This window comes from Mus caroli, chromosome 5 (assembly GCF_900094665.2).
Source record: "Mus caroli chromosome 5, CAROLI_EIJ_v1.1, whole genome shotgun sequence".
Lineage (NCBI taxonomy): Eukaryota > Metazoa > Chordata > Mammalia > Rodentia > Muridae > Mus > Mus caroli.
Genome location: NC_034574.1, coordinates 24343966 through 24368807, shown reverse-complemented (window position 1 = coordinate 24368807; position 24842 = coordinate 24343966). Strand labels below are relative to the sequence as shown.

The 24842-nt window shown below is 46.2% G+C and overlaps 1 protein-coding gene across 4 annotated transcripts in view; it reads right to left on the bottom strand.

Annotated features, from left to right (window-relative positions):
* Nucleotides 1-3152: 3152 nt before the first annotated feature.
* Nucleotides 3153-24842, bottom strand: part of Dnajb6 (DnaJ heat shock protein family (Hsp40) member B6) — a 52152-nt gene continuing 30462 nt past the window's right edge. The window contains exons 7-10 of one of the 4 annotated variants that reach the window (XM_021162038.2): nucleotides 24699-24840; nucleotides 23799-23869; nucleotides 8045-8365; nucleotides 3153-4478 (exon numbers count right to left, since the gene is read on the bottom strand). In XM_021162038.2, coding sequence (XP_021017697.1) covers nucleotides 4396-4478; nucleotides 8045-8365; nucleotides 23799-23869; nucleotides 24699-24840 — 617 coding nt within the window. In that variant the 3' untranslated portion in view covers nucleotides 3153-4395. Of the gene's footprint in view, nucleotides 4479-5535; nucleotides 8366-23095; nucleotides 23870-24698; nucleotides 24841-24842 lie in introns of those variants that run through there. The other 3 variants (XM_021162037.2, XM_021162034.2, XM_021162040.2) reach the window with 3 other exon arrangements.

The following is a 24842-nucleotide window of genomic DNA, read 5'->3' as shown; positions in this document are numbered from 1 at the left end:
TGTAGACCAGGCTGGCCTTGAACTCAGAAATCTGCCTGCCTCTGCCTCCCAAGTGCTGGGATTAAAGGCGTGCGCCACCACTGCCCAGCTGGGTTTTTTATTTTTGAAGACAGTGTTTCTGTGCAACTCTGGCTGTTCTGGAACTCACTCCGCACATGGCAACATTTTTAAATAGGTGATAAAAGGACCCCACCTTTGCTGTCTTAGGGACTGCCTTAGGTTCCCAGAATTCTAGGAAAACCACTTCTCCTAAGATCATCTATCTGGCTGTGGGCTGTTGTAAGCTGGCAGGTGTATAGCCTACATCCCTGAGAATCCATCACAGCCCAAGCTATTTGAGAAAGACATTTAAGGCAAAGACAGGCACACAGACAGTCAGACAGTCTTTATTTAGTTGTTGGATTTCTTTGTTTTGGAGTGGGGTGAGTGACAGGGGGAGGCAGGGACATCTCTCTGTGTAGCCTTGGCTGTCCTGGAACTCAGAATGACCGCCAACTCTGTACTGGGATTAAAGGCATGGGCCGCTACCACCCAGCTTCTGTGGTTTTTACTTGGCTCATAGAAAAAGGGATGAGATGAACAGGGGCTAAGTGCAACAGAGCAAACCTACACAGATCCCACCCACTACGGAGGGACACAGCAGGGCTAGGGACTGGCTTCAACTTGTTATAAAGTACATGGCAGAGCCCCGGGTTTCCCTGGGGCATATCCTTTCCTCACAACTGTAACCTCAGTTCCTTGTCACTCCCACTCCTCCACTTTCCAAAGTCCCTCAGTCACCTCGACACAGAAGCCATGTCCAGTAAAGCCTTCCTGGTCCCCAGGCTTTCTACAATGTTCAGCCAAAGCCCAGAGTCAGCCCTCCTGCCTCAGCCTGTCATCTGCTCTCCGCCTATGGACGGGAAGTGTTCTGACCTTTACCTTTAAGGGTGGCCAGGGTCCTGTGAGTAAAGGGCTTGGTTCTTCCAAGTGCTGCCAGTACCCAGCTCAGCTGGCAAGCCATTGACTGTTGCCTAGGAGCTACCCACCATTGACTGGCAGCCCTGGGTTTAAGAGGCAACATAGTGATGGAGAAGTACCCTTTACTGAGATGGAGAGCATGAAATACTGTCGGGCCCTCCTAAGGTAGGCTCTGCCACCCACCTGCCTAGAGAAAGCTCCATGGCACTACCAAGACAGCATAGAGAGACCACTGTCAGAGCCCCAGGCACTCCTCTCAGCCTTGGACCACTGGAGATGCACATAGCTTGTTCACATGGAGCCTACCGCATATTTGACAACCTCTTAAGACCCATGTCTTCACCATGGCTCTCAGACAGGGTGGCACCACACTAGGTAAGTCAGTTGACAGGGACATGTCGGGCAGCAGATTTTTATAGACCAAGAATCACCTTTGGACATTCTCAGTGGTATCTCTTAGGGCAGAATAAAAGAGACAGAAAATATTGATAAGTGGTGGGAGCTGCTCCAGACCAAGATCTGAGGATACCAGATGGTCCCAAATGCCAAGTAGAATCTACTACGGTGAAGAAGACCCTTAAGGAGGGAGGCTGGAACTAAATTTGGAAGTCGATGGGATAAATTAGATCACCTCCCAAATGAGCCACAAAGTAAAACCTTGTTTAATCCATATATTGCAACTGTTCTTCTTTTGGGGGATGGGGAGTATACAGGTAGGGTGTGTCTTACTGCATAGCTCTAATCTCAAATTCAGATTTTCAGCCTACCTCTGCCTCCCAATACTAGTACTAGTATTAAATGAAAAATAAATAAATAAATTAGTACTAGTATTAAAGGCATGTGTTACGATGTGGGGCTACAACTGTGACTCTGAATGCCACTGTTCTGAGACACTGGGTAATAACTAGAGAAGTTTTCCAGAGTGCAGCATCCCTTCTGGGGTTTCTCTCTCTGCCCTACAGCTAAGACGCTGCCAGACCTTAGACCTTCACCATGCTCAAAATGATTACACTCACTCACAAAGAGAGTGGAAGGGTCCAGGACAAACCAGGCAGATCCTGGACATGGCACTGATCTCTCCAGGTCCCCTCCCCCCAGCCCCACTGGGCATTCCACACCCAGAGTTCCACCTTTCATCTCACATGCGAAAGATGGCAAAGATACATGTGCACCAGCACTGCGTCACTGGAGATGCACAGGAGTTTACCCCTATCCTATACTCATTGACCCTCTGGCAGGATCCTGCACCTGTCACATCAGGAGGCAGTAATCAGCCTGGCCTGGCTAGCATTCTGCAAACTACTGAACACATAGAGCTGACTGCGCCAGACCACGTATGGACCAGCAGCCCTGGCTTTTCTGTGTCTCCTCATCTAAGCACTAGCCTAGGTGCACACAGCAAGCCCTAAATAGACATTGGCTCATTCCTGCCAGCTACCATGTTGAGCAGAGCTGCCCTTGGACCTAAGTTCATCTGGAATGCCAGGCTACCTGAAGACACGCCCAGATTCAGGGTTAGGGTTAGGGTTAGGGTTAAGAGTCAAGGGTAGTCTACTGGCTACACACCTGTGACAGGCCTTGGTTGCTACGGCTGAAAGAGTCGTGACTCTGTCCTTAAAACCTCTGCTGACCAGGACATCAACAGCTACAGTGGGGTCTGAGTGTCCGAGGAGCCTCTTCTGAAGCGGCCTCTCACACATGCATCTGAACACCTTGCTCTCCAGGACGGCATTCTTGGGCAGGAAACTACTGTCACACACTGCTGTCACACTCAGAAGGAGGAGCCTCTCCAAGTTCCCAGCACATTCACTCAGGCTGCTAGTCCAAAAAGCCACACTCACTGGATGACAACTGACCTCTGTATGGGACACCAACACATTCCACCCCCCCCCCAAGTGTCACTTTATCTTCCATAATTGAAAACGTTGTGGCTGGTGAGTTGGCTCAGTGGGTCAAAATGCCACCAAGTCTGACCACCTAAAATGGGCACCCAGAATACACCAGATAGGAGAGGATCAACTCCCACAAACTGTCCTCTGACTTCTACCCATGCACCAGAGCACACCCTTGCACATACACACACAAAAATAAATGTATAAAACTGTATTTAAAAAAAACAATACAAGACCTGCTTTTATTTTTCATAGTAACAGTGCAACTTACAGACAGGGAATGACCACAAGAGAGCTGGACTCAGTGACGTTTACATTTTATTTACCTCAGTAGCACTAAAATACATTCCTCCTTGAGGGTCACATTTCCACAACACACATTAACACCAATCCATACTCCGTAAGTGCCCACACCACCTCCCACCAAAACCAAGCAAACTCAGCAAACACTTCATGGTCACTTCCTCAAAACGTGGGTGGGTCCTGTCTCAGCTCCTAGCTACACCAGTGCCCAGAACTCACAAAGCTTCCCCTTTCCACACTGCGGACCCATCTCAAGCTCACCAACACTGTTCATCATGTGCTCATTGCCAAGGGGACAAAGTTCAAACAATAGATCCTCATGGCCAAAAGGAAGTGACACTGCCAAGAGACATGTGCAGCCCAGATAGAAGTGAGATGGCGTCAGAACTACCTAGTGCTCCATGTAAGCCACAGGTTAGGTGACAGCATGGCATGGGTTATGACAGGTCAAAGCTTGTGAAGGGGCCCTTATTTGCTTCTTGCTTCCTAGCTGATTATTTTGCATGCGCCTCTGTGTGCTGTGTGTTTGTGTAAATAGCCAGTAGCACTGACCTATCATTACTAGAAATGGTATTGCTAAGCAAAACCTTTTGACTGAAAAAGGACAAATATTTCTCCAAGAAGAAAAGATGAGATTTCCCAAAAACTAAACTATATTTGGTGTCAATTTTTGACTACCTGGAGAAGATTAAAAGTTGAACAATAAATAAGGAAAGACTCTATCTGAAGTGGCTCCTGATAGCCTTAAGTGTTGCCAGAGTACCCTGAATCAAAAGCATCCTGACACCCATGGCTCAAGGCACAGCTTACTTTACCTCTAAGTTCCGCTGTACTCAAAACTTCGCACTGTACCACCGCCAGGAGGTAGTCTATCATGAACACATACCTAGCTCCCTCCTGGACCCTATGGACTCCTACAACTACAAATACCTCAGAGCTCAAAGCAGGGCTTGGGCTGCTGAAAACTCGAGGAAAAAGCTATGGATTTAGTGTTGGGGCAAAGCAGAGTTACAAGGCTCAGGCTGTGTCACAAACTTATACAAGCTACCCGGGATCGTTGCCTCTGTCTCCAACACCCTTGGATCCTACCGATCCGTGGGCACACGTCCATAATCCTGCTAAGCGAAGTGACCCTGGGCGACATTTAAAGGATGCCGCTGCCATGCGCATGAGCAACACACACACACACACACACACACACACACACACAGTGGCTGCCGCGGCTGCCGCCAAGTCCAGCCTAGTGGTTCCCTTTGGTCGACTTCTTCTTCTTCAAGTCCTCTTTCTGCTTCTGCTTCTTCCTCTTGCCACCTTCTTTGAGCCCTAAGGAAACATGGCTTATGAAACACTGCACACCAGCAACTGCATCCCCTTGAGATGGGTCACTCGGTAGACACTTCCCCGTGTACAAAGCAACAGAACAGTCATTTATGGTGTTCATATCAAAAAGAAAACACAAACTGTTTGAAATAGCATGCTAAAAACTTTCCATATTGCTCCCAGAATGTCACCACCACACAGGGAAGTGTGCAACCCACAGCAAGCCTCCTACATTTACCCAGCAGCCCAGCCACAGAAACACCTCTGTGGAACAGCTCCTCAGCGGCCCTACCAAGACCCTACCTGCAAAATGTACAACCCTGTCACCTACGCAGCCAAGTCAGACACCCCCCACAGCTGCCTTCTGAAATGGCAAGTCCATTCTCTCTGGCAGCCTATTTTTCAATCTTGAAAACAGCCTGTCGAATTTTTCCTGTCATTAAAGCTAACAGATGCATGACCTTACCAACCAAGGCCACAGTAAGACTGACAGAGGCTCAGCTCTGGATACTGCCAACAAGCTGATGGGCTTTGCCTTCAGGCCTACAGAAGCTCAGACTCTGGCCACATGCAGTTGGTGGGATGTGGGCCTGGTGCTGAACAAGAGCCACAAAAGAGACCTCAGAACCCCAGCTTCTATAACATGCCCACAGATACCTCAAAATTCCCATGGTGAGATCCACCAAAACCTCAACACATGAATTAGTTGCGGGGGCGGGGGAGGGCAGTGAGGAAGGCAGGCCAGCAGCAGGCTTAGATGCAGGCTCTAGCTTTGGGAATGACAAGCCATGCTCTGTGAAAAGGGCCACACTCCACAGCACTACTAGGCAGGGTCAAGTTGAGCAAGAAGGAGGAGGAAGGAAATGTTTATTCTTTTATTCATGCCTCTTCTCATGTTGAGTAATTTCTTTTTGACTGCGTTGTATGTGGAATCCACAAACAAATGCAAAATGCCACTACTCCCTTTACCAAAATGCAGCTCCCTCTGCAGAACAAACTTTCAAGGCCACAGAATAGCCTGCAAAAAAAGTTAAGGGGGGGGGGGGGGGGCTACATATCTTGAACTCATGGCTCAGCAATACAGAGCTTACCAAGCATGTAGGCAGTCCACAGCACACGTGCACGCACATACGCACACACGCACAGAGCCAGCAAATCCAACTATATTTAGTTCTCCCCTCATCACCAACACAGTATGGACCATGGCTATGCTGGCTGACCACAGTCCAACTCCTGACAACCCCTGGTGGCTTAAATTGCACAGTAAATCCTTTTCTAGGAAGGGACCTCAATGAGAATGTTTTTCATCTAGGAAACTCCACTTGCTGATGCCAAGGAGCCAGGCTGCACCTAGACTGTACCCAGCAGCTCCACATCTGACAGACACTGGGACCTGCAACTGGGATGGCTTGCACCAAATTTCTCCTTGTATGAATTTTTAGGAAAACTGGCCCAAGACTCGTCAATCCAACCAAAACCAATAATAATAGCAAAGCCCCTGAAGGCTGCACTGGGTGAAGTGTGGGAAGCCTGGCCCAGGACATCTTAGGTCTTCAACGGTGGCTCTCAGAATTTTAAGGTCTGGACTTGGTCCCCCTGATCCCAACAGCAGACGACCAGACTTTGCAAAGGCTTCTGTGTTAGCCAGAGGAGGACAGTAGCTTACAGTACAGAGCAAGGTACGCTGCCCCGGTCACGGTTTTGTTGTGGAAACTGAAACCACTTTTGTGTGGTAGCTGTTTCTAATTTCCCTCCCAACGGGCCTCTGTTTTCACTTAATTAAGCCAAACCCTGTGTAGCTCAGGTGGCAGTTTGGAGAACCCCACTTCAAAACGGGCCACCATCTCTGAGAGAGAAGGTAAGTGAAGCGTTACATTTTCCTTCCTATAGGAAAGCATGGCTCTGGAACTTAAAGCGCGGGGAGTTGTTTTGTTGTAAACAAAAAGGGAGTAAAGGGACAAAGCTTAGAGAAGCTGCCAGTCACAGCCAGAGCCACGCTGGCAGTGCTGCTGACTCCAGGCTCAGGACATAGGGAGACCACCTCGCGCACAGCTTTTCCAGCCTCTCATGAGAGATTTCTACCAGGATCCACAAGCTCACCACTACACACTTGTACACACGCATGCACACGTAGAGTCTAGATCTGCACTGGCAGAACAACAAAGTGAAAGCACTTTGCTGTTCTTACTAATAAATTCTGTCTCCAGATTGGCCTTGGCTGAGCACCTTTGGCTTAAGAGAGACGGCCAGGGCCTAGAGAAGGGCCATGTGCTGCAGTCACACTTCCTGTCCAGATCCTGCTGTGGGGGCCCTACGCACCTATAAACAAGCTCTGCAGTCAGGCCTGTCCCTATATACCTCTAGTTACCAGAAGATTAATGACATAGCACCTCCTAGGCCAGGCTCCAGCACCTTTACAACAAGAGTTGGGGGAACAAGAGTTGGGGGAGGTCACCAAACTCTACAAGGCTGCTCTATTCTGTTTCACTCAGCACCGAGACAGTGCTCATGGGAGGTGTCCACAGCCACTGAGGCACAAGGAGCTCCCCAGTGCAGGCAGGGAAGCATCTGCCACTCAGCTGCACAGAGCTCAGTCACCCATCTGGTTTTGCTGGCATCTCTCCACAGCAAGGTAACTAAGCTGGCTACCCAAAATTCTAGTAATGCCACAAGTACTATGTTTGCTTCTGCTTATAGAACCCTAAAGGACACCTGCTTCATCCTTCTCTGAGGAGAACCAGAGGGGCTTGAGGTCTTGACTTTAATGCAAACTTCTGAAAAACAAAGGAATAGACCTTTGCCCTGTTTCCTGCTTGGAGCACTTTGCAACACAATGTGACATAAACCACCAAAACATATCACTGTAGTTTGGCCTAGGGAGTTGTATAGCCACAGGCACAAACTCTAGCTTCTGGACAATAAAACAACCTTCATACAGGGCTGGGGCCTCACTAGAAAGTTCAATGTGAACACGCTGACCACCTCATAGAATGTTCTATGAGGAATACTCCTGGAAATATACAAGCTACCTGCTGAGGCTAGAGCCAGATGGTGAACAATCCCACCATGAGCACAGAGGGAGGAGCCAGGCCTCCACCTCCACCTCCACCTGTGGCTCAACTGAGATAACTCTACTGGGTGCATGGCTGGAGCTTTCCGTCTGGAGAGTGAAGTTAATAAGTGTGCAAGTGGTAAGTCAGGTTAAGTGACAGATCCCAAAAAGTTATAGACCAGAACTATTAAGGACAGAAGCAGTACCTAGCAATTCCCTAGCAGTCAATCTAACCCAGACAATATACTCCATACACATCAGAATACTGGGACCCCTGTTTTAATCATGGGGTTGGCTTTGAGCCACGCAGCTAGGCCGTACATAGAGCAGCTGTGGGAGGTGAGCGGGACACAGGCATCCTCTCTGTCCCTTCTTGGCAGGCCTGGCACCTACCCTCAGCTCCCCATGCCCCCTCAGGTCAGAATGCAGCAACACAGGCCTGACTCCTGTGCTTGCTGTCCTGGACCTGGGGGCAAAACACTTTGGGGATGTTCCACACCATCTCCCTTCTGCACACCTGCTGAGGTCATAGGGGCATCCCAGTTGCCAGGAACCCGCTGCCTGTCCTGCTCGTCATCTTCCCAGTTGCTTTTAGACCCAAGTTTGGCCGTTGGGGCAGGCCTGGGTGGCTTCTGTGGGCGGGTGCTGACAGAAGGGGCTGGAGTCTGGGCTGGAGCTGGGGCTGGGGCTGGAGCTGGAGCTGGGGCTGGAGTTGGGGCCGGGGGCCGGGCCTGGGAGGGGACCCGGACTGGTGCTGGGGCCGGGCCAGGGGCCAGAGCTGGTGTGGGTTGGCCTCTCCGCTGGCATTCTTCTGCAAGGGCGTTCTCGTCGGCCACACCTGAAAACACAGCACACCAGGGAGAGCTGTGAGCCTCAGCCCTCCCTTGGGAGCAAGAGGCTTCACACACCTTCTTTCCCAAAAGATGGCTCCATCTCTAGAGCCACCATCCATTTATAAAAGAAGAAACTATCCATTCCCTCCACTGCATTACTGGGCCTGAACATTCTCTTCCCACATTGGAAATGAAAACAATCCCAGAGAAATCTACTCTCTCTCTCTCTCTGCTGTATTATCATCAGGCAGATTCTCAGTTGAACAATCAAGAAATAGGCCTGGCAGATACCACTTAACATGCTTCTTGCCAACCCAACAATTCAGCCCTGCAAAGAGGCCAAGCATGTTCATAGGCTAGCAACCACGGAAGCATCACCTCTAAAAGCAAGCACAAAGTGGGGTAGGAGGACTGCAGAAGCCTCGGGCACTCACTCTGCCCTCCATCCCTAGGGTGGTAGAGCCAGGCCCCAGGTAATCTCCCAGAAATTTCCCAGCTCATCACACGCTCAACACTCCGCCCTGTCATCATTCAGAAGGCTGTTTATCTTTGGCAAAACTGAAACAAGGTTTCACACACTAGACGGATACTGAAAATAAAACAAGAAAGCAACAAAGGGTTAACTTCTATTCCCTGTAACTGAGTAACAGTGCCGTTATCATTTATACCAGGCATAAAGCTGGAGGCAGTGACTCTCCATTCTAGACACTCAGCTTACCAAGAGCATAAACCTGCAACCACCAATTGCAGCCTATGTGTCAACTCAGACAGAGACATGCAAGAGCTGCCTTTCTTTGGTAGTAAAGCAAGAAAGGTACAACTGCCCCACATGCAGGTTCCTCTTTCATCCCTGGGAGGCACATGCTCAGGGCAACGTGGTAAGTATTTTAAATCAGCCCTCATCTGGACCTTTCCCGTGGACCAAGTTCTGCAGGAGCCAGACCTGTGGAGAAGCCTGGTAGGTAACAATAGAACCTGGCAGAATCTTAACAGGGTAATGCAGGTGGGGGGTGGTGGCACTTCCCTTTAGTCTTAGCACTCAAGCAGCAGAGGCAGGCCAACCTGGTCACAAAGTAAGTTCCAGGACAGCTGGCCAGTCACTCCAACACTCTGAAAGGAAGCCCAGACAGACTCCAAGCCAGACTAGTCTCTGCTGAACAGAGAACCATGCCTGTAAAATCCCTGCACGTATGGTCATACGTGCTGTAATGTCAACACTGACAAGTGCGCTGAAATGACAATGCGCTGGAGGCCACTCTGGACTACATAGCAAAACCTTATCAAAAAGCAAACAGGCCAGGCATGGTGGCAGCTGCCTTTAATCCCAACACTCAGGAGGTAGAGGCAGGCAGGTCTCCATGAGTTCAAGGCCACCCTGGTCTACAAAGGCAAGACAAGACAGCCAGGGCTTGTTACACAGAAAAACCCTGTCTCAAAGAGGAAAAAAAAAAAAAAAGCAGCTCTAAGTCAGCCTGGAACTACATAATTTGAAGCTATATAACAACCCCCATATTTCATCACGGGAAGGGAGGGGAGGAGGGAGTGCTGAGGAGAAAGGTACGGTTAAGCACTAACTACTGTAACTTGCGAAGGAAACTATTTTTTTTTTATGTGTGACACCCCATCACCTGCTGCCAAACCTTTATTTTGGGGACATCGTGCTGAGTCTCCAGACAGCAGCCTCTTGCTCATCTTCTTACTTACCTCAGTGCCAAAACAGATATCCTCAGGTCTATGCAGAACCAAGTTCCCGTCAGCCATAAGAGGAGACAGAGTGCACCCCACATTCTGCTCAGGGAGCACCCATCCCAAAAGGCCTGCTGGGTCCATCCGCAGACCCCACAAGGTACAACCCCCAGTGGAAATAAACAAATGTCCTAACAGACCTTTACAGGCCTTGGCCCTTGTTGCGCAAGCTCCACACACTCTGGCTTTCAGACCTTAGCTGGGTTATCTATAGCAGGAAGCCAGTCACAAGGACGGCAAGTTTCTTATTGCAGGTTCTCTTCACTTGCACTCCCTACATTCCCCAGCCCGGAAATAAGAGTGCACCTGACTTCATTCAGAGCACCTTCAACGAGTTCTGTGCTTACTTTCTGAAGAGTAAACTGGCTGGTTTTTGTTATCTCAGGACTGGCGAATTGCAAGGTGGCTTAGAGAGTAAAGATGATCTGCGGATAAGCTAAACCTGATAACCTGAACTTTTTTTTTATTATATATATTTTTTTAAATTACGTATTTTCCTCAATTACATTTCCAATGCTATCCCAAAAGTCCCCCATACCTCCCCCCACTTCCCTACCCACCCATTCCCATTCTTTTGGCCCTGGCATTCCCCTGTATTGGGGCATATAAAGTTTGCAAGTCCAATGGGCCTCTCTTTCCAGTGATGGCCGACTAGGCCATCTTTCGATACATATGCAGCTAGAGACAAGAGCTCCGGGGTACTGGTTAGTTCATCATGTTGTTCCCCCTATAGGGTTGCAGATCCCTTTAACTCCTTGGGTACTTTCTCTAGCTCCTCCACTGGGGGCCTCGTGATCCGTCCAATAGCTGACTGTGAGCATCCACTTCTGTGTTTGCTAGGCCCCGGCATAGTCTCACAAGAGACAGCTATATCTGGTCCTTTCATCAAAATCTTGCTAGTGTATGCAATGGTGTCAGCGTTTGGAAGCTGATTATGGGATGGATCCCTGGATATGGCAGTCTCTAGATAACCTGAACTTAATCCCCAGGACCCGCACGGGAGAGAAGCAATTCTCAAGTTGTCCTCCAATCTGCACCTGTGGTGGGCGCGCACACGCCCACACACATGCACCACTCACTCACAAAGAAATGTAATAATTTTAGAAAGAACTAAGCTTAGAAAAGAACTAGCAGAAAGCTGACATTGTGCCTGACAATTCTTTCAGAACCTGGATCTCGTTCTTATAACAAATAACTAGTAAACTAGGAGCTCAGGACTCAAAGCACAAGGCCAGTACTTCTTGGTGGCCTACAGCAGCCAGGCAAATCCTCTCATCCTTCCTGTTCTGAGTGCCACCCAGCTCTCAGGGTTTTCCTGAAAATCCTCACTAGCAATTTCCCTGCCCATGGCCCAGCAGTGAAAATCACAGAGACACAGGATACAGGGTGCCACAAACTAAGTGCCTGGGTCAGAAATGAAGGTGGGAAATCAGCAGCTATTCGGTCACCTCTCTTCAGGCATCCTCACTAGGCACTCCTGCTAAGAAATAACTCACCATGTATTTGTCCAAGCACTCCTTCCTTCCAGCCTGCTGTCCTCATAATATATTAAGGAGTAGCTGGCAGCCAGCACCCCAAAATAATCAACTGGCTGCTGTGACAAGACCTGTGAGGCTGATCCACTTAGCAACTGCTACCTCTAAGGCAATTTGGACCAGAGTAGGCACAGCATAACCACTGGTGTCTGGGGCATTACCAAGACGATGATCGATCCATGTGGAAGGATGAATCTGGGTTGGGCTACTGACCTCAGCACACAAACCTAGATCCAGCCCAAATACAGAAGGCCCTGTGGACTGACTGCTCTGTGCTTACAAGCTCCAAATCTCACAGCACACCAGCTTTCTCTCAAGTACCACGCAGTGACTATCACATTCCTGTCTTGCTTGAGAACCTTCCAGTCCTGAGTCCTCTGTTCTTTGTCTTCATGGCTGCCTATAAGGAGGAAGATAAGTACTCTATGGGTCCAGGAGCATGGCCAGACTGACAATAGCCCATGGAAATTGCTTTTTACAGGGGATGTTGTCTTACAGTTCTGATGACCTATCATTGTCCTGTTATGGTAGAAACCCACAAAGCTACACATAACTATTACACCACCACCTTCAAAATGATGGCAAACACCTAGGCTCAAGCATCTTCAGCCTTATTCCTTCATGTGGAGATGCCCTATAAGCTTTGAGAAGTTGGCAGATGAGTGAGGACCATCCCTGCCATCTTCATATCCTGCCCCAAAGCACATCACTCCTCATTTACAGTGGGTTGACTGGGTCCAACCACAGCCTTCACAGCACATTCTATCAGAGCTGGACAGGTGTACACACACACACACACACACACACCACCACCACCACCACCACACCACACCACACCACACACACCACACCACACCACACCACACCACACCACACATCACAAAGCAGCCAATCAGAGTCCACAGAACCCAGAAGTAAGGCAGCACTACTTGTCCTGACCAGCACCTACCGCAGAAAGGACTTCATTTGCTCACTGCAAAGACTACAAAGAGACAGAAAGGCAGAGCAGAGGTCAAAGTGGCTGTGTGCCCTGGCCATGCTCTTGGTGGGCTTCCTTATGAAAGCAAAATTATTTGTGGTACTGCCATGCTCTGTGGTTATCCCTCAACACCTAATCAGGCCTGAAGTAAGAGGTAGAGCTAGCCCACAGCACAGAGGGTAGAGCACAGAGCTAATCCACAGGGCCCTCAAAACACATCTGGTGGCTGGGAGGAGGATGGAATCTTGATGGCTGGAGCAAGGACTGAGAGCAGTAGCTGTGGGAGAAAGTGCTCATTCAGCAATGTGACATCATAGACTCCATACCTAGGACTCAAAAAAAAAACCTATAAACAAGTACAAACCTATAAACAAGGCTGAATACCATAATATCCATGGGAGCAAAACAAAAGAAAGTTCCATCAAAACAAAAAAAGCATCATAAACCAGCAGTTCTCAACCTGTCTGTCATGACTCCTTTTGGGGGCGGGAAGTCAAACAACTTCCTCGCAAGGGCTATCAGATACCCTGCATATCACATATCCTGCATATCGGATATCCTGCATATCAGATATTTATGTTACCATTCACAATAGCAAAAGTGCTGTTATGAAGTAGCAACAAAGTAATTTTATTTCATTGGGGTATACCACAATATAAGGACTGTATTAAAGGATTACACACTAGAAGGTTGACACCCACTGCCATAAACTCTTAACAGATGTCCTCAAGGCTTGCTTTCTTAGTAGTGAAGATGGTTTGGTCCCAGTTTACACTATGGTTTGCTCTGTCTATCTCTTCCAGGGACCCAAATGCCAGGAGTCTAGTATCTACCGCAGTTAGGCAGGCAGAATATTCCAGGACACAATGAAGGACGGATCTGCATAATCTGAGATTAGACAGCAATCATATTTAAAGACTGTAGAAGGAACCAACCCTTCAACTGACCAGCTCTGCTCTATTCCCTTAACAGATATGGATTATACAAAAGTTTAACCTCACAATTTAACATATCAGACTGGGATGAATGTAATAATCCCAAGATCACAAGTATGGAGTAAAACCCATGCTAACAGGGAAAATCACAGGTGCAACAAGACAGTACTTAGACAGAACCCATCAGAACCCTAGGGAAGGACAGTTCCAACTCCACAAACAGCAGTTTATTAACCTCACCTCAAAGATAAGCAAAACTTTGTCATACCTTTCAGGTCCCTAGAAACACAGAGGATCCCACAGCTTCAAGGCCATAGGCAATCTGTCCAAACCTGCATGACTTGTCCTGCCTCACCTCACCACAATCCCATCTAGTCAAGGCACAAGTTTTCCTCCTCCACCCTGTGATAAACAGACACCCAGCAGCTGATACACACAAGTCAGTGGAATCTTTAAGGCTATGTGCCTGGAAGCAGAGTAAGTGAACGACTTCACAAGGTCTGTAAGCATGAGACCTCCAATCCAGGGGCCTCTGAATCCTTTTTATCTGAAGCCCCTGATAGCCAACCTCAAAACCTAACTTGAAAGACTTGAAAAGAGTCTGGGGGTAGGGGGTGGGGTTTCCGTAGGAAATGCCATTGCTATCGCACAGGTAGGAAGAACCTGCACTGGGTCAACTGCTATACATGGAAGACAAGCCGGGCCGAGCCAGCATGTTTCAGAGTGCTCACCGCTCACAGCTCTAACACCGGGAGGAAACGTGGGTATGTGCACCCTGGATATTGGTGAGGATCCTAGGGCTTGCTCCATTTAACTCATCTCACACACAAAGCCACCTGCATTAAACCATCAATCATGTGCTTCATCTTTAATATTTACAGAAGTGGGGCTGGCAGGAAAACTCAGAACGAGGGTATTTGCTTCAAAACCTAATGGCCCAGTTTTCTGGAAGCCACCAACTGTCCTCCATCTTCCAAGTGTGTGACAGAATGCAAATGCACATATAAACAAATTTAATGAAAAATATACAAAAGCCTTTTCTGGAATGTACAGAAGCGCATATTTTCTGCAACTGACACAAATGCCAGGTCCTCCTAGCAACCCTTCAAAACTGGGGAAACTATCTGAGAGTCAGGAACGCAGTCTTTCTGGACAGGATGTTATCAGGAGGCCTGCACTGGCTGCCCGTCAGGGAGACAGAGGTGAGATTCCTAGTGTCCACATCTGCCCTGCTTTGGCTTTCGTGAGCACATGGTGCACAGAAATACATGCAGCCAAACACACAAACATAAATCCATTTAAAATTTTTAGTACAGTCAGGTGGTAGTGGCACATGCCTTTAATACCAGCACTCAGGAGGGCAGAGGCAGGTAGATCCCTTGAGTCTGAAGGAAGCCTGGTCTACAAGTGAATTCTAGGACAACCAGAGCTATACAGAAAAACTCTGTCTCAAAAAAAAACCAAAAACAGAACAAAAAAGGCACAATTTTGGCTAGCCCATCTGCTAGCATGATTTTTATTTCACTTATGGTTTGTTTTTATCTACTTACTCATGAGAGTAGGGTCTGGAATTCCTCACAGACCAAGCTGGCTTTGAACTCAGACTTTCTCCTTACTTTGATAGATTTAAAGGTTTTTACTGATGCCTTTTTAAATGTAACTTATATTTGTATTTTGCCTGCTTATTATCAAGAGTTACAGACAACTGTGAGCTGCCATGTGGGTGCCGGGAATTGAACCTGAAAGAGTCAGTCAGTGTTCTTGACTGCTGAGCCGGCTCTCCTGCTCCTTTGATGCCTGTTTTTTAGTTTGGAGGGGTTTTGGGGAGGGAGAGGGTGATCGCTTTGGATTTTGTTTTTCGTTTTCTGTTTTTTGAGATGTGTGCCGCTGGCTACCCTGGAACTCACTCTGTACTCCTGAGTGCTGGGATCAAGGGCACGTAACACACCCAACCACCTTACACTCACTTTTTTTTAAAAAAAATATATAAATTTATGTGAGTACACTGTCATTCTCTTCAGACACACCAGAAGAGAGCTTCGGATCCCATTACAGATGGTTGTGAGCCACCATGTGGTTGCTGGGAATTGAACTCAGGACCTCTGGAAGAGCAGTTAGTGTCATCTCACAAGTCCCATATTCACCTATTTTTTTTCTTTTTTTCTTTTTTTAAAAAGTGGGTTTGTTTTGATGCTGGTGACCCAAACCAGAGCCTAAGGCAAGTCAAGCACTGGTCCACACCCTGGGTTATGAGAGGTCATGTTTCTTTTCCACTTGGGGAACGTAACACACCAGAAAACATATGCTTTGAAACAACTAATGAAATGAAATGTTAAAACAAACCCACGATCTGCCAGTGTCCTGAGCCAAGACACTGAGGTCACCCGGAAGCTGAGACAGAAAGACTTTCAACTGTCACAGAGTGTGGTAGGGCTTCAGATCTCACGGAGTCCAGCAGTCCCATGAATGTGGGTACTGACTTCACATAAGCTCCTCCCCAAGTACACAAGGAGAAAGAAGTCTATTTCACTAGGTCATTAATGCCATCAACCTGGTATTTCATCTGTATCACCTGCTGGCTCACAAGATGAAGTCAGTCACACCACTGGTGTCAAAACAAGTGCCAAGGCACTGGGACACAGGGCTCTTGTTCTTAGCCTTAGTGCTGTATAGTTTCAAACAAACTCTGCACTGTCAGTCTCAAATGAACACAACAGAATGGGGACATCTGTGAGAGGACACACTTGAGCAGCCAGCAAGTGGGAAACCAAGTGGGGCGTGTATAAAACCAGCCTGGCATGAAGGAGGGTGTGACCGCAGGGTCATCTTAGGAAACCGACATTAGTAGAGAAGAGTTAGGAAATGCACAAGTAGGCAAAAGTCACATTTCACCTGGAGACCTAGAAACCAGGGAATCCCTAAAGCACTGATTTCAACAGGACAGTAATTTTATTTCTAACTCAGGCTAGGCAAGCACCCTACCACTGAGTCACATCCTCAGTCTTAAAAAAGGCTATGTCCTCTGAGGTCAGAGGACACCTAGAGTGACTATGAAATTAACTGGTGAGCTGGGTGACACTTATAATCCCAGCATTTAGGATGCTAAGACAAGAGCTGAGTTCCAGAGTAGAGACCCTGCCTCTGTAGTTGAGCTTCTGGGTGCTGTGTCACAAACATCCTGAAGTCAGTGAGTCACAGTGGACAAACAGCCAAATGACTTCCAGCAGCCAAGTGTAGTTGGTATGCCCTAAAGTGTCAGTTCCATGTGATGGCACACAAATCACATTGCTCATACCCATCAAAAGTCCCACTGGGTAAAGGTGCCCATAGTCAATCATTTCTCAGACCGGTAGGGCTGGCACTTAATGGGCATCTTAAAAACACCAACTGTTCCCGTAACCAGGGCCAAATGCTGTTAGTTACAAGACGGTACTGCATAGCAACTCCCTGCACCCCACAGCTGCGGCCACTCCTGTAGCACCTTCTAGAGGACCAGAGCCACATCTTATGGGGAACAAGCTAAAGGCAGCATCAGACTTCACTTCCCTCTGTCACATGCGTACCAGTAAAAAGACAAACAGGACTGAAAGGTGCTGGACAAAAACCAGATGCCACTTAGTAAATTCTTTTGGAGCTGGGGAAATGGCTCAGCAGTTAAAAATGTGCTCCTAGAAACCAAACCAGAGCCGGGCAGCGGAGGCGCACACCTTTAATCCCAGCTCTCAGGAGGTAAGCGCAGGTTCATGTGTTAAAGTTGGGGTTCTAGAGTTCCAAGACAGCCTTGAAACCTCAAAAATAAATTGGAGAGTACTTTTTGAGTCTTACTGCATTGATAGTTCATCAAGGAATGGAAACAAAATAGAATTCTGCACTTCTGTCTCTGTATCTGTCTGTGATCACTGGCTTATCTGCAGCATTTTCCCCTTTCAGCCCCAGAAACCTTGTAAACCAAGTGGTACTAACACTAATGATGAGAAAATAGCAGGACACAGACACAGCTGAAATCTTGTAAAGGCCAGGCAGATGCCAGCTTGAGTCATTTCCTGTCCTCCTAGACCACTCTAAACACTGGAAAGCTAGAGGCGGTAAATCTGCAGGTTGGCCACCCCCAAGAGCGTGGTATGTCTCTCTTCCTGCCACTGTGATGAAATACTCTGACAGACAGTAGGGTAGAAGAGCAGCACAGGATGTTGACCATCAGTGTCCCAGCCACAGAACGGTGCCAGCCACAGGTGCAGGTTCTCACCTCAAATAATCAAAAGAATCCTCTACATACACACCCAGACTCATCTCCCAGTTCATTCTAGGTTCTGGGTATCAGGACTAGTCATTATCATAAAAAGTCCCAGAGAAAAATGGATAAATTTCAGGATCTATTTCCTCAAAACTGGTAGAAAGACCTTTTTTTGTATTGTTTTGGTTTTTTGTTTTATTTAGACAAAGTTTCTCAATTTAAAAAAAAAAGTTTCTCTGGGGCTGGTGAGATGGCTCAGCGGGTAAGAGCACCTGACTGCTCTTCCGAAGGTCCGAGGTTCAAATCCCAGCAACCACATGGTGGTTCACAACCATCTGTAATGAGATCTGGGGCCCTCTTCTGGAGTGTCTGAAGACAGCTGCAGTGTACTTATATATAATAAAAATAAATAAATCTTTAAAAAAAAAAAAAAGTTTCTCAAAAGCCCGGGCTGTCCTGGAACTAACTCCGTAGACCAGGCTGGTCTCAGTCAGAGATCTGCCTTCCTCTGTCTCCAAAATCAGGATTAAAGGTATGTCTCACCTCCACCTGGCTGAAAGGAGACTTTTTGTATATTAATCTTTCTAAAAGCAGCCTCTCACAGAATATGATGCTGTCAGTAGGCTGGAGAGCCGGCCCTCTAGCATTTCATATTCTCCCAGATGACCGGAGTTTGGTTCCCAGCACCGCAGCCACCTCATCACCACCTATAACTCCAGCTTTAAGGAATCAGACACGCTCTTGAATTTACATGAGTGCATGAACTATTATGTGCATACTGAGAGAAATATATAATCCAAACCAAATCCTGGGGCTGAAAAGATCAGCAGTTACAGTACTTGCCCTTCTAGAGGACCCAGATATCTATTCCCAGGATCGACAAGGCAATTTACAACTATCTGTAACTCCTCTTCTAGTTTCCAAAGTCACTAGACATTCATAGTACAGACATATACAGGCAAAACACCCATACAGATTTATTTTAATCCCACTGTCACCTTAACAGTGTACAGCTACATGAATGATGTGAACTCTATCTTTTTAAATCAAGAACAGGCTAGAGAGACGGCTCAGCAGTCAAAAGCACTGGCCGTTCTTCCAGGGAAATTCTCAGCATTCATATGGTCCTGAGGTCTCTAACTCCAATTCCAGGGGATCTAATGCCCTCTTCTGGCCTCCTCATGTACTGCATAGTCATGGTGCACAAGCATACACGCTGACATCACTCACACATACAATTAAAAATCAACAATGACAAGCCAAGGTTACATACAGTAGTAGGCACTGAGTTTTACCCCAGCACTGAACAATTTTAAAAATAAATAACTGACAACTTGCTAAGCCAGGCCCCTGAGAAAATATCACAAGCACTCTACCCTAACCCAGGTCTTAAAGGGGCGAAGTGGAATAGCCAGAACACTCTTAATCGCAGGGCTCAGGAGGCTCATCTAGGAGTTCTGGGCCAGCCTGGTCTATACAGCAAGTTTCCATCCATCCCTGTCTCAAAAGAAAGGGTGTGAATACATTTGGTATTTCTGAAGACACTGCACAGCTCCACAGAAGACCCGGGTTCAAATCTCAGCACTCACACAGCAGCACAACAGGCATACATGCAAAACACAAACATAAATGCAAGGAAAACACCCATAAAGCCAAATAGTGAACTTTAAAAGGTAAGTCAGCCTAAAAATGCTTAGTGTGAGCTGACCTTCCAGGAAACAAAACAAAACAAAAAAACCACTGAGGCACACAGAAACAAACCCTAAAAACCAGTTATGTAAGTAAAAATTGGGGGAAGGGTATAGGGAACTTTCGGGATAGCATTTAAAATGTAAATAAAGAATTAAAAAAAAAAAAAAAAAGGAAAGATTGGCTTAGCAAGAACAGGTCCAACCCCCAGAATTCCTCCACACTGTCCTGAATAGAAAAAGGTTGCATCTAGCAGTTAATAATGCTGGCAACAAGTTTATGAAAGGAGCAGCCAGATGGCTCTGAGGGAAGACTTACATCCCACATCACAAGTCGGACCCCTACGTTCCTTCCATGTGGTTAAAGTCACAGGACTCCTGAATGTCAGTTACTTCTCCACAATTATGCTGCAGCATGTACACACCACGTTAAAATTGTTGATATGCACTTTAATGCTATGTACGGCTCCCAAGACGTACCTGCCCCAGAGACGAGGCAAAGAGACCCAAGTGACACTATGTGACCTTGCCCCAACCCAAGTTATTTCTGACTGAATAAAGATGCTTACAGCTGGGCCAAATTGAGACAGGTGGAAATTGGTGTTCCTGGCCTTAGGGTCAGAGGAGACCATGAGGAGAAAGAAAAGGTGGAGGAAAAATCAGACATAGGTTAAGAGTCAAAAAAGCATGGCCACGAGGGCTGGCCAAGTAGTTAAGAGCAACCCAGGTAAAATAACTCAGGGGTTACCGTTAGAAAAGTAGACTTTAATAGCATAGAGGGTAGATATCTGCCCAGCTCTTGTGCTGATTAAGGCTTATTGTACATAATAAAAGTTGTGACTTTTTAATCCAGGAACTGAATGATCAAACATGGGATAGAAGCCCCAGTCTGAGATTAAATATTTTCTACAACACTCTCAAGCATTATGAATAATGTTAACTAGGATGGTGACAGAGCACATCCTTAATAGTAACACTTGGGAGAATCCTCAAATCCCACAGAATGGAAAAGAAAATTGATTTTTTTAAATTTTTATGTATGTACAGTGCAGGTGAAGAAACAGGCACAAACACAAATATAGAGTAATTCTTTTAAGTCTTTGAGAAAGGTATTTCAACACTCCCCAGGACTTCTTCCCCAACCCACAGAGGTTCTCATACAGTGTCCTGCTGAGGCTGAGGTTACCTGTCCTACAGACTAGTTCTAGATCAGCCACGGCTACACAAAGAAACCCTGGCTCAAAACAAACCAACCAACCAGCCAACCAACCAACCAACCAACCAAGAGGCTATGAGTGATGGTGTACACTTTTAATTCTAGTACTCAGGAGTGAGATAGGTATGTCTGAGTTCCAAGACAGTCTAGTCTACACACACTGTGAGGTGCTATCTCAAAAGCAAAACACAACAAAGAAAAAAGCTGACACTCTGCTTGCAGAACATCCCAGCACTTGGGGGGAAAGGACAGAAGAACAAGACCCTCTCTCTATCACCACCACCTCCCAGAAAATAATTCTGGAAGAGATATTTGTCTTTTTCTTTTTTTTGGTTTTTCGAGACAGTGTTTCTCTGTGAGGCCCTGGTTGTCCTGGAACTCACTCTGTAGACCAGGCTGGCCTCAAACTCAGAAATCCACCTGCCTCTGCCTCCCAAGTGCTGGGGTTAAAGGCGTGTGCCACCACCACCCAGCTGGAAGAGTTATTTCTTAAGAGGTCACCTGCATTGTGATGGACAAAACTAGAGTTGCTGCCCAGAGGCTCCCCGTCCCACTGTCCTGCAACTGTGAGCACCTGGACACACCCCATACTTTAGAGGTCCAGGCACACAGGCTGAGGACTTTGGTGTCTGGTTAGATTGATTACGCCCTGCCACAGGGCAAGCCACCTAAGAGTATTGAGATTCAGTATATAATATACTAATTTACATATAATTACATATCAGTAATATAAGCCATTCAGTCCCAGAATCAACCCTACAACTTTTGTTATTTAAAAAAAAAAAAGGAGAATAATCCTTCATTCAAACCAAGTTGGAAGACACAGAAGAAAATGAGTGAGGCAAAGAGAATCCACAAAACACAGATACCTCCTATGCGGTGGCTCTGCACACAGCAGCTAGCTACTGAGGATGACATGACGCTGTGCAGAAACTGAGCACAGCATCAAAATTCTTCTAAAACCAATGTAGCAAAGGTTAGCAAGTCACTGCTGAATAACACTATCACTACCCAGCAATCCGAGCCCTCCCAAAAGTGGCTTGTCCCCTGGGCATTCAGCTGAGAACAAGTGTGTCTGCACAGCCAGCAAAGAAAGAATGAGCAAGACAACTGCTCAAGTGTAAAAGTCAAACACTTGTCCGTGTGCCCTCCTTCTCCATCACCAACCATCTTTGGGCCAGCGTGTGTTGTGTGACATGCTTCAAGCTCCAACATCCTATGTGCAAAGAAGGCAAAACTGGGGCCAAGTACTTGCTGTCTCACTCCTTTCCATTCACATATCATTAGGCAACACCAGAGCGCTTCTGTATCATCCTGTTATCGACCGGACACAAGACGGCTGCAGACCCCACTCATGAAAGAATGCACCAAACACATTCGCATTTTTTAAGCAGATGACAAAAATCCAAATTACCAGCTTTTTTTAAACCTAAGCTTAACATTACATATTTAAACAATAGTCAAACTGCCAGCATCCATGCACAACTAGAAAACATCCTTAGTGTACACTGAACCAGAAAGCCTTTATCAAAACTTGCAAAATAAAGCAAAGGGCACTCAGACTTTGCAGTGTTCCTGAGTACCCACAACCATCTCTCTCCTAACGTGTTCAAGTGCTCTCTTTAGACCACTCATTCACTTTGAGATAAAGCTTTCTATTCCTTATTCCAGGAGTGTCGGGATCCTTATATCAGAATCTACACACTACTCACTTCTTAAATGGTGGAGCAGGGGTTTAAATGCAAATTTAGTGTAATCTCACTTAACTGACCTTTTAGTTAAAATTGTCATAATCACTGATTGTTTTTGCAGACTGAAGTAAGTTTGTTTACTGGCTCTTTAATCATACCTTGATGTCCCATGCACAATGCCCTGCTCTGAAGTGATCTTCTGTAAACTGTATCCCTAAAAAAATCTTCAAAATACTTTGCAGTGAAAACATTTGAACCCAGTTCCTTTCCTCACACAAATGTTAAACTAAATCCTGTAATAATGAGGCTTGGTGGAGCACTTGAGGTGAAGGCAGAAAGATCTCAAGTTCAAGACTAGACTGAGCACTTAAAAGATTATTTCAAAATACAGATAAGGAGTAAGCTACCTGTCTAGCATGTATCAAGCCCTGGATTCAATCCCCAGCAGTGCTCCCTGATTCACGACAGATATCACAAAAGTACTGCTCATTATTTATACAGGTCACCATATAATCTCCACTCCCACACCCACCCTTACAAACCACACCAAGTTGTTGCTCATAGTTTACAGGTCTTCATTCATATGCCCTCTGTATACACTGAAGACCGGTCTATGTTGTAACTTCCACTCAGAATTCACCCTCGACAGAAGGAAGCACTAATGAGGTGACACAGAAGCTCAGGCACAAAATCACACAGACACAAGAAGGCTGCAGACCCCACTCATGAAAGAATGCACCAAACACATTCGCATTTATTTTTTTTTAAGCAAATGACAAAAACCCAAATTACCAGCTTTTTTAAACCTAAGCTTAACATTACATATTTAAACAATAGTCAAACTGACGAGGTTGCCAGCATCCATGCACAACTAGAAAACATCCTTAGTGTACACTGAACCAGAAATGTATTACCATTGATGCAGTAATAGCTTTCATCACTAAATACTGAAAATAAAATTGAAGTATTTCCGTAGAAGATTTATCTGGCAATGTTAACTTCACAGCAGGCTGACACTACTCACTCACAATTCACCACAATGGGAAGCAGATCCATGCTGGTGTTACAGACAATCTCATCCTAGCACTACTCAAGTCACAGGGCTCACCTCAGATTACGATTTGTTTAAAGCAAAGTGCATACAGAGATTACAACAATTTTAAAGACAAAAGAAATAGAAAGGTCCTATTTTGTGGTCCCAACAACAAACTCAAAAATCTGATAGTTGGAGGCTCCAATGAGCTTTTTTATAAATACTTTAGTTTAGGTACAGTTATACAGAAAGTCGAGTTCGTTTCAAATCTTCAAAAAAAAGTTCCTGTTATTCCTCAAATGGTGCTTGTTATGGTTTAACATTTCTGTTAAATGCGTGCGTTGAATTACTTGTTATCCAAGCGTAGCAGGTGCTCCTTACCATTTATCGTCAAGGACTTTAACTGCCCATCTTCTTCAACTTCTACTCTTTCTTGACCATTCTCCACAATTCTGTAAGAAATGACCCATTTAGAAACCTCTGTTCAATCAGAATGTTTAGCAAGAGTTTTACTAACAAACTTATGGCCCTGAGCTCAGTCCTTAGAAGTATAAAATATATATATATTTGTGATTTACATAACAGAACCATGAAAACTAAGCTCAAGAGTTCTTCCTAAAATTCCAATCCTGCCAAAAGTAAATGTGGACTCAAATACTATCAAATACAGGAGATGTTATTAACCACAAAGAGTAAGACTGGGGCTGGAGTATGGCAAGTGGTCGCAGCCCAACTCTGCCATTAGGGTTTTCCTGCTCAGACAGCCACTTTCATTTTTCGACACTGACAATGCCAGGGACTCTCATGACAAATGACCACACAGTGATATGCATCAAAGGAAAAATTAAGCAAATATTCAAAGCAAAAAGCTTTAAAGCTTTAGCTGATTTAGAAATTAAGCACACTAGCCAGTGGTGCATGCCTTTAATCCCAGCACTTGGGAGGCAGAGGCAGGGGGATTTCTGAGTTCGACGCCAGCCTGGTCTACAGAGTGAGTTCCAGGACAGTCAGGGCTACACAGAAAAACCCTGTCTCGAAAATAAATAAATAAATAAATAAATAAATAAATAAATAAATAGGGGCTGGAGCGATGGCTAAGCGGTGAGGAGCACTGACTGCTTTTCCAGAGGTCCTGAGTTCAAATGCCAGCAACCACGTGGTGGCTCCCAACCATCCATAGTAAGATCTGATGCCCTCTTCTGGTGTGTCTGAAGACAGCTACATATAATAAATAAATCTTTTTTTAAAAAATAAAAGAAAAACAGAGATCGAGAGAGATACCTCTTTGTAGTGATTTTTTTGCCATTAACTATCTTAGTTGAAGTTGATATTGATTTGAAGTTGCCCATTCCACTGCCGCCAAATGACGTTGAAGAAAATGAAGTGAGACCCCCATGACCTAGTGACCCGAATGGAGTAAAGCCT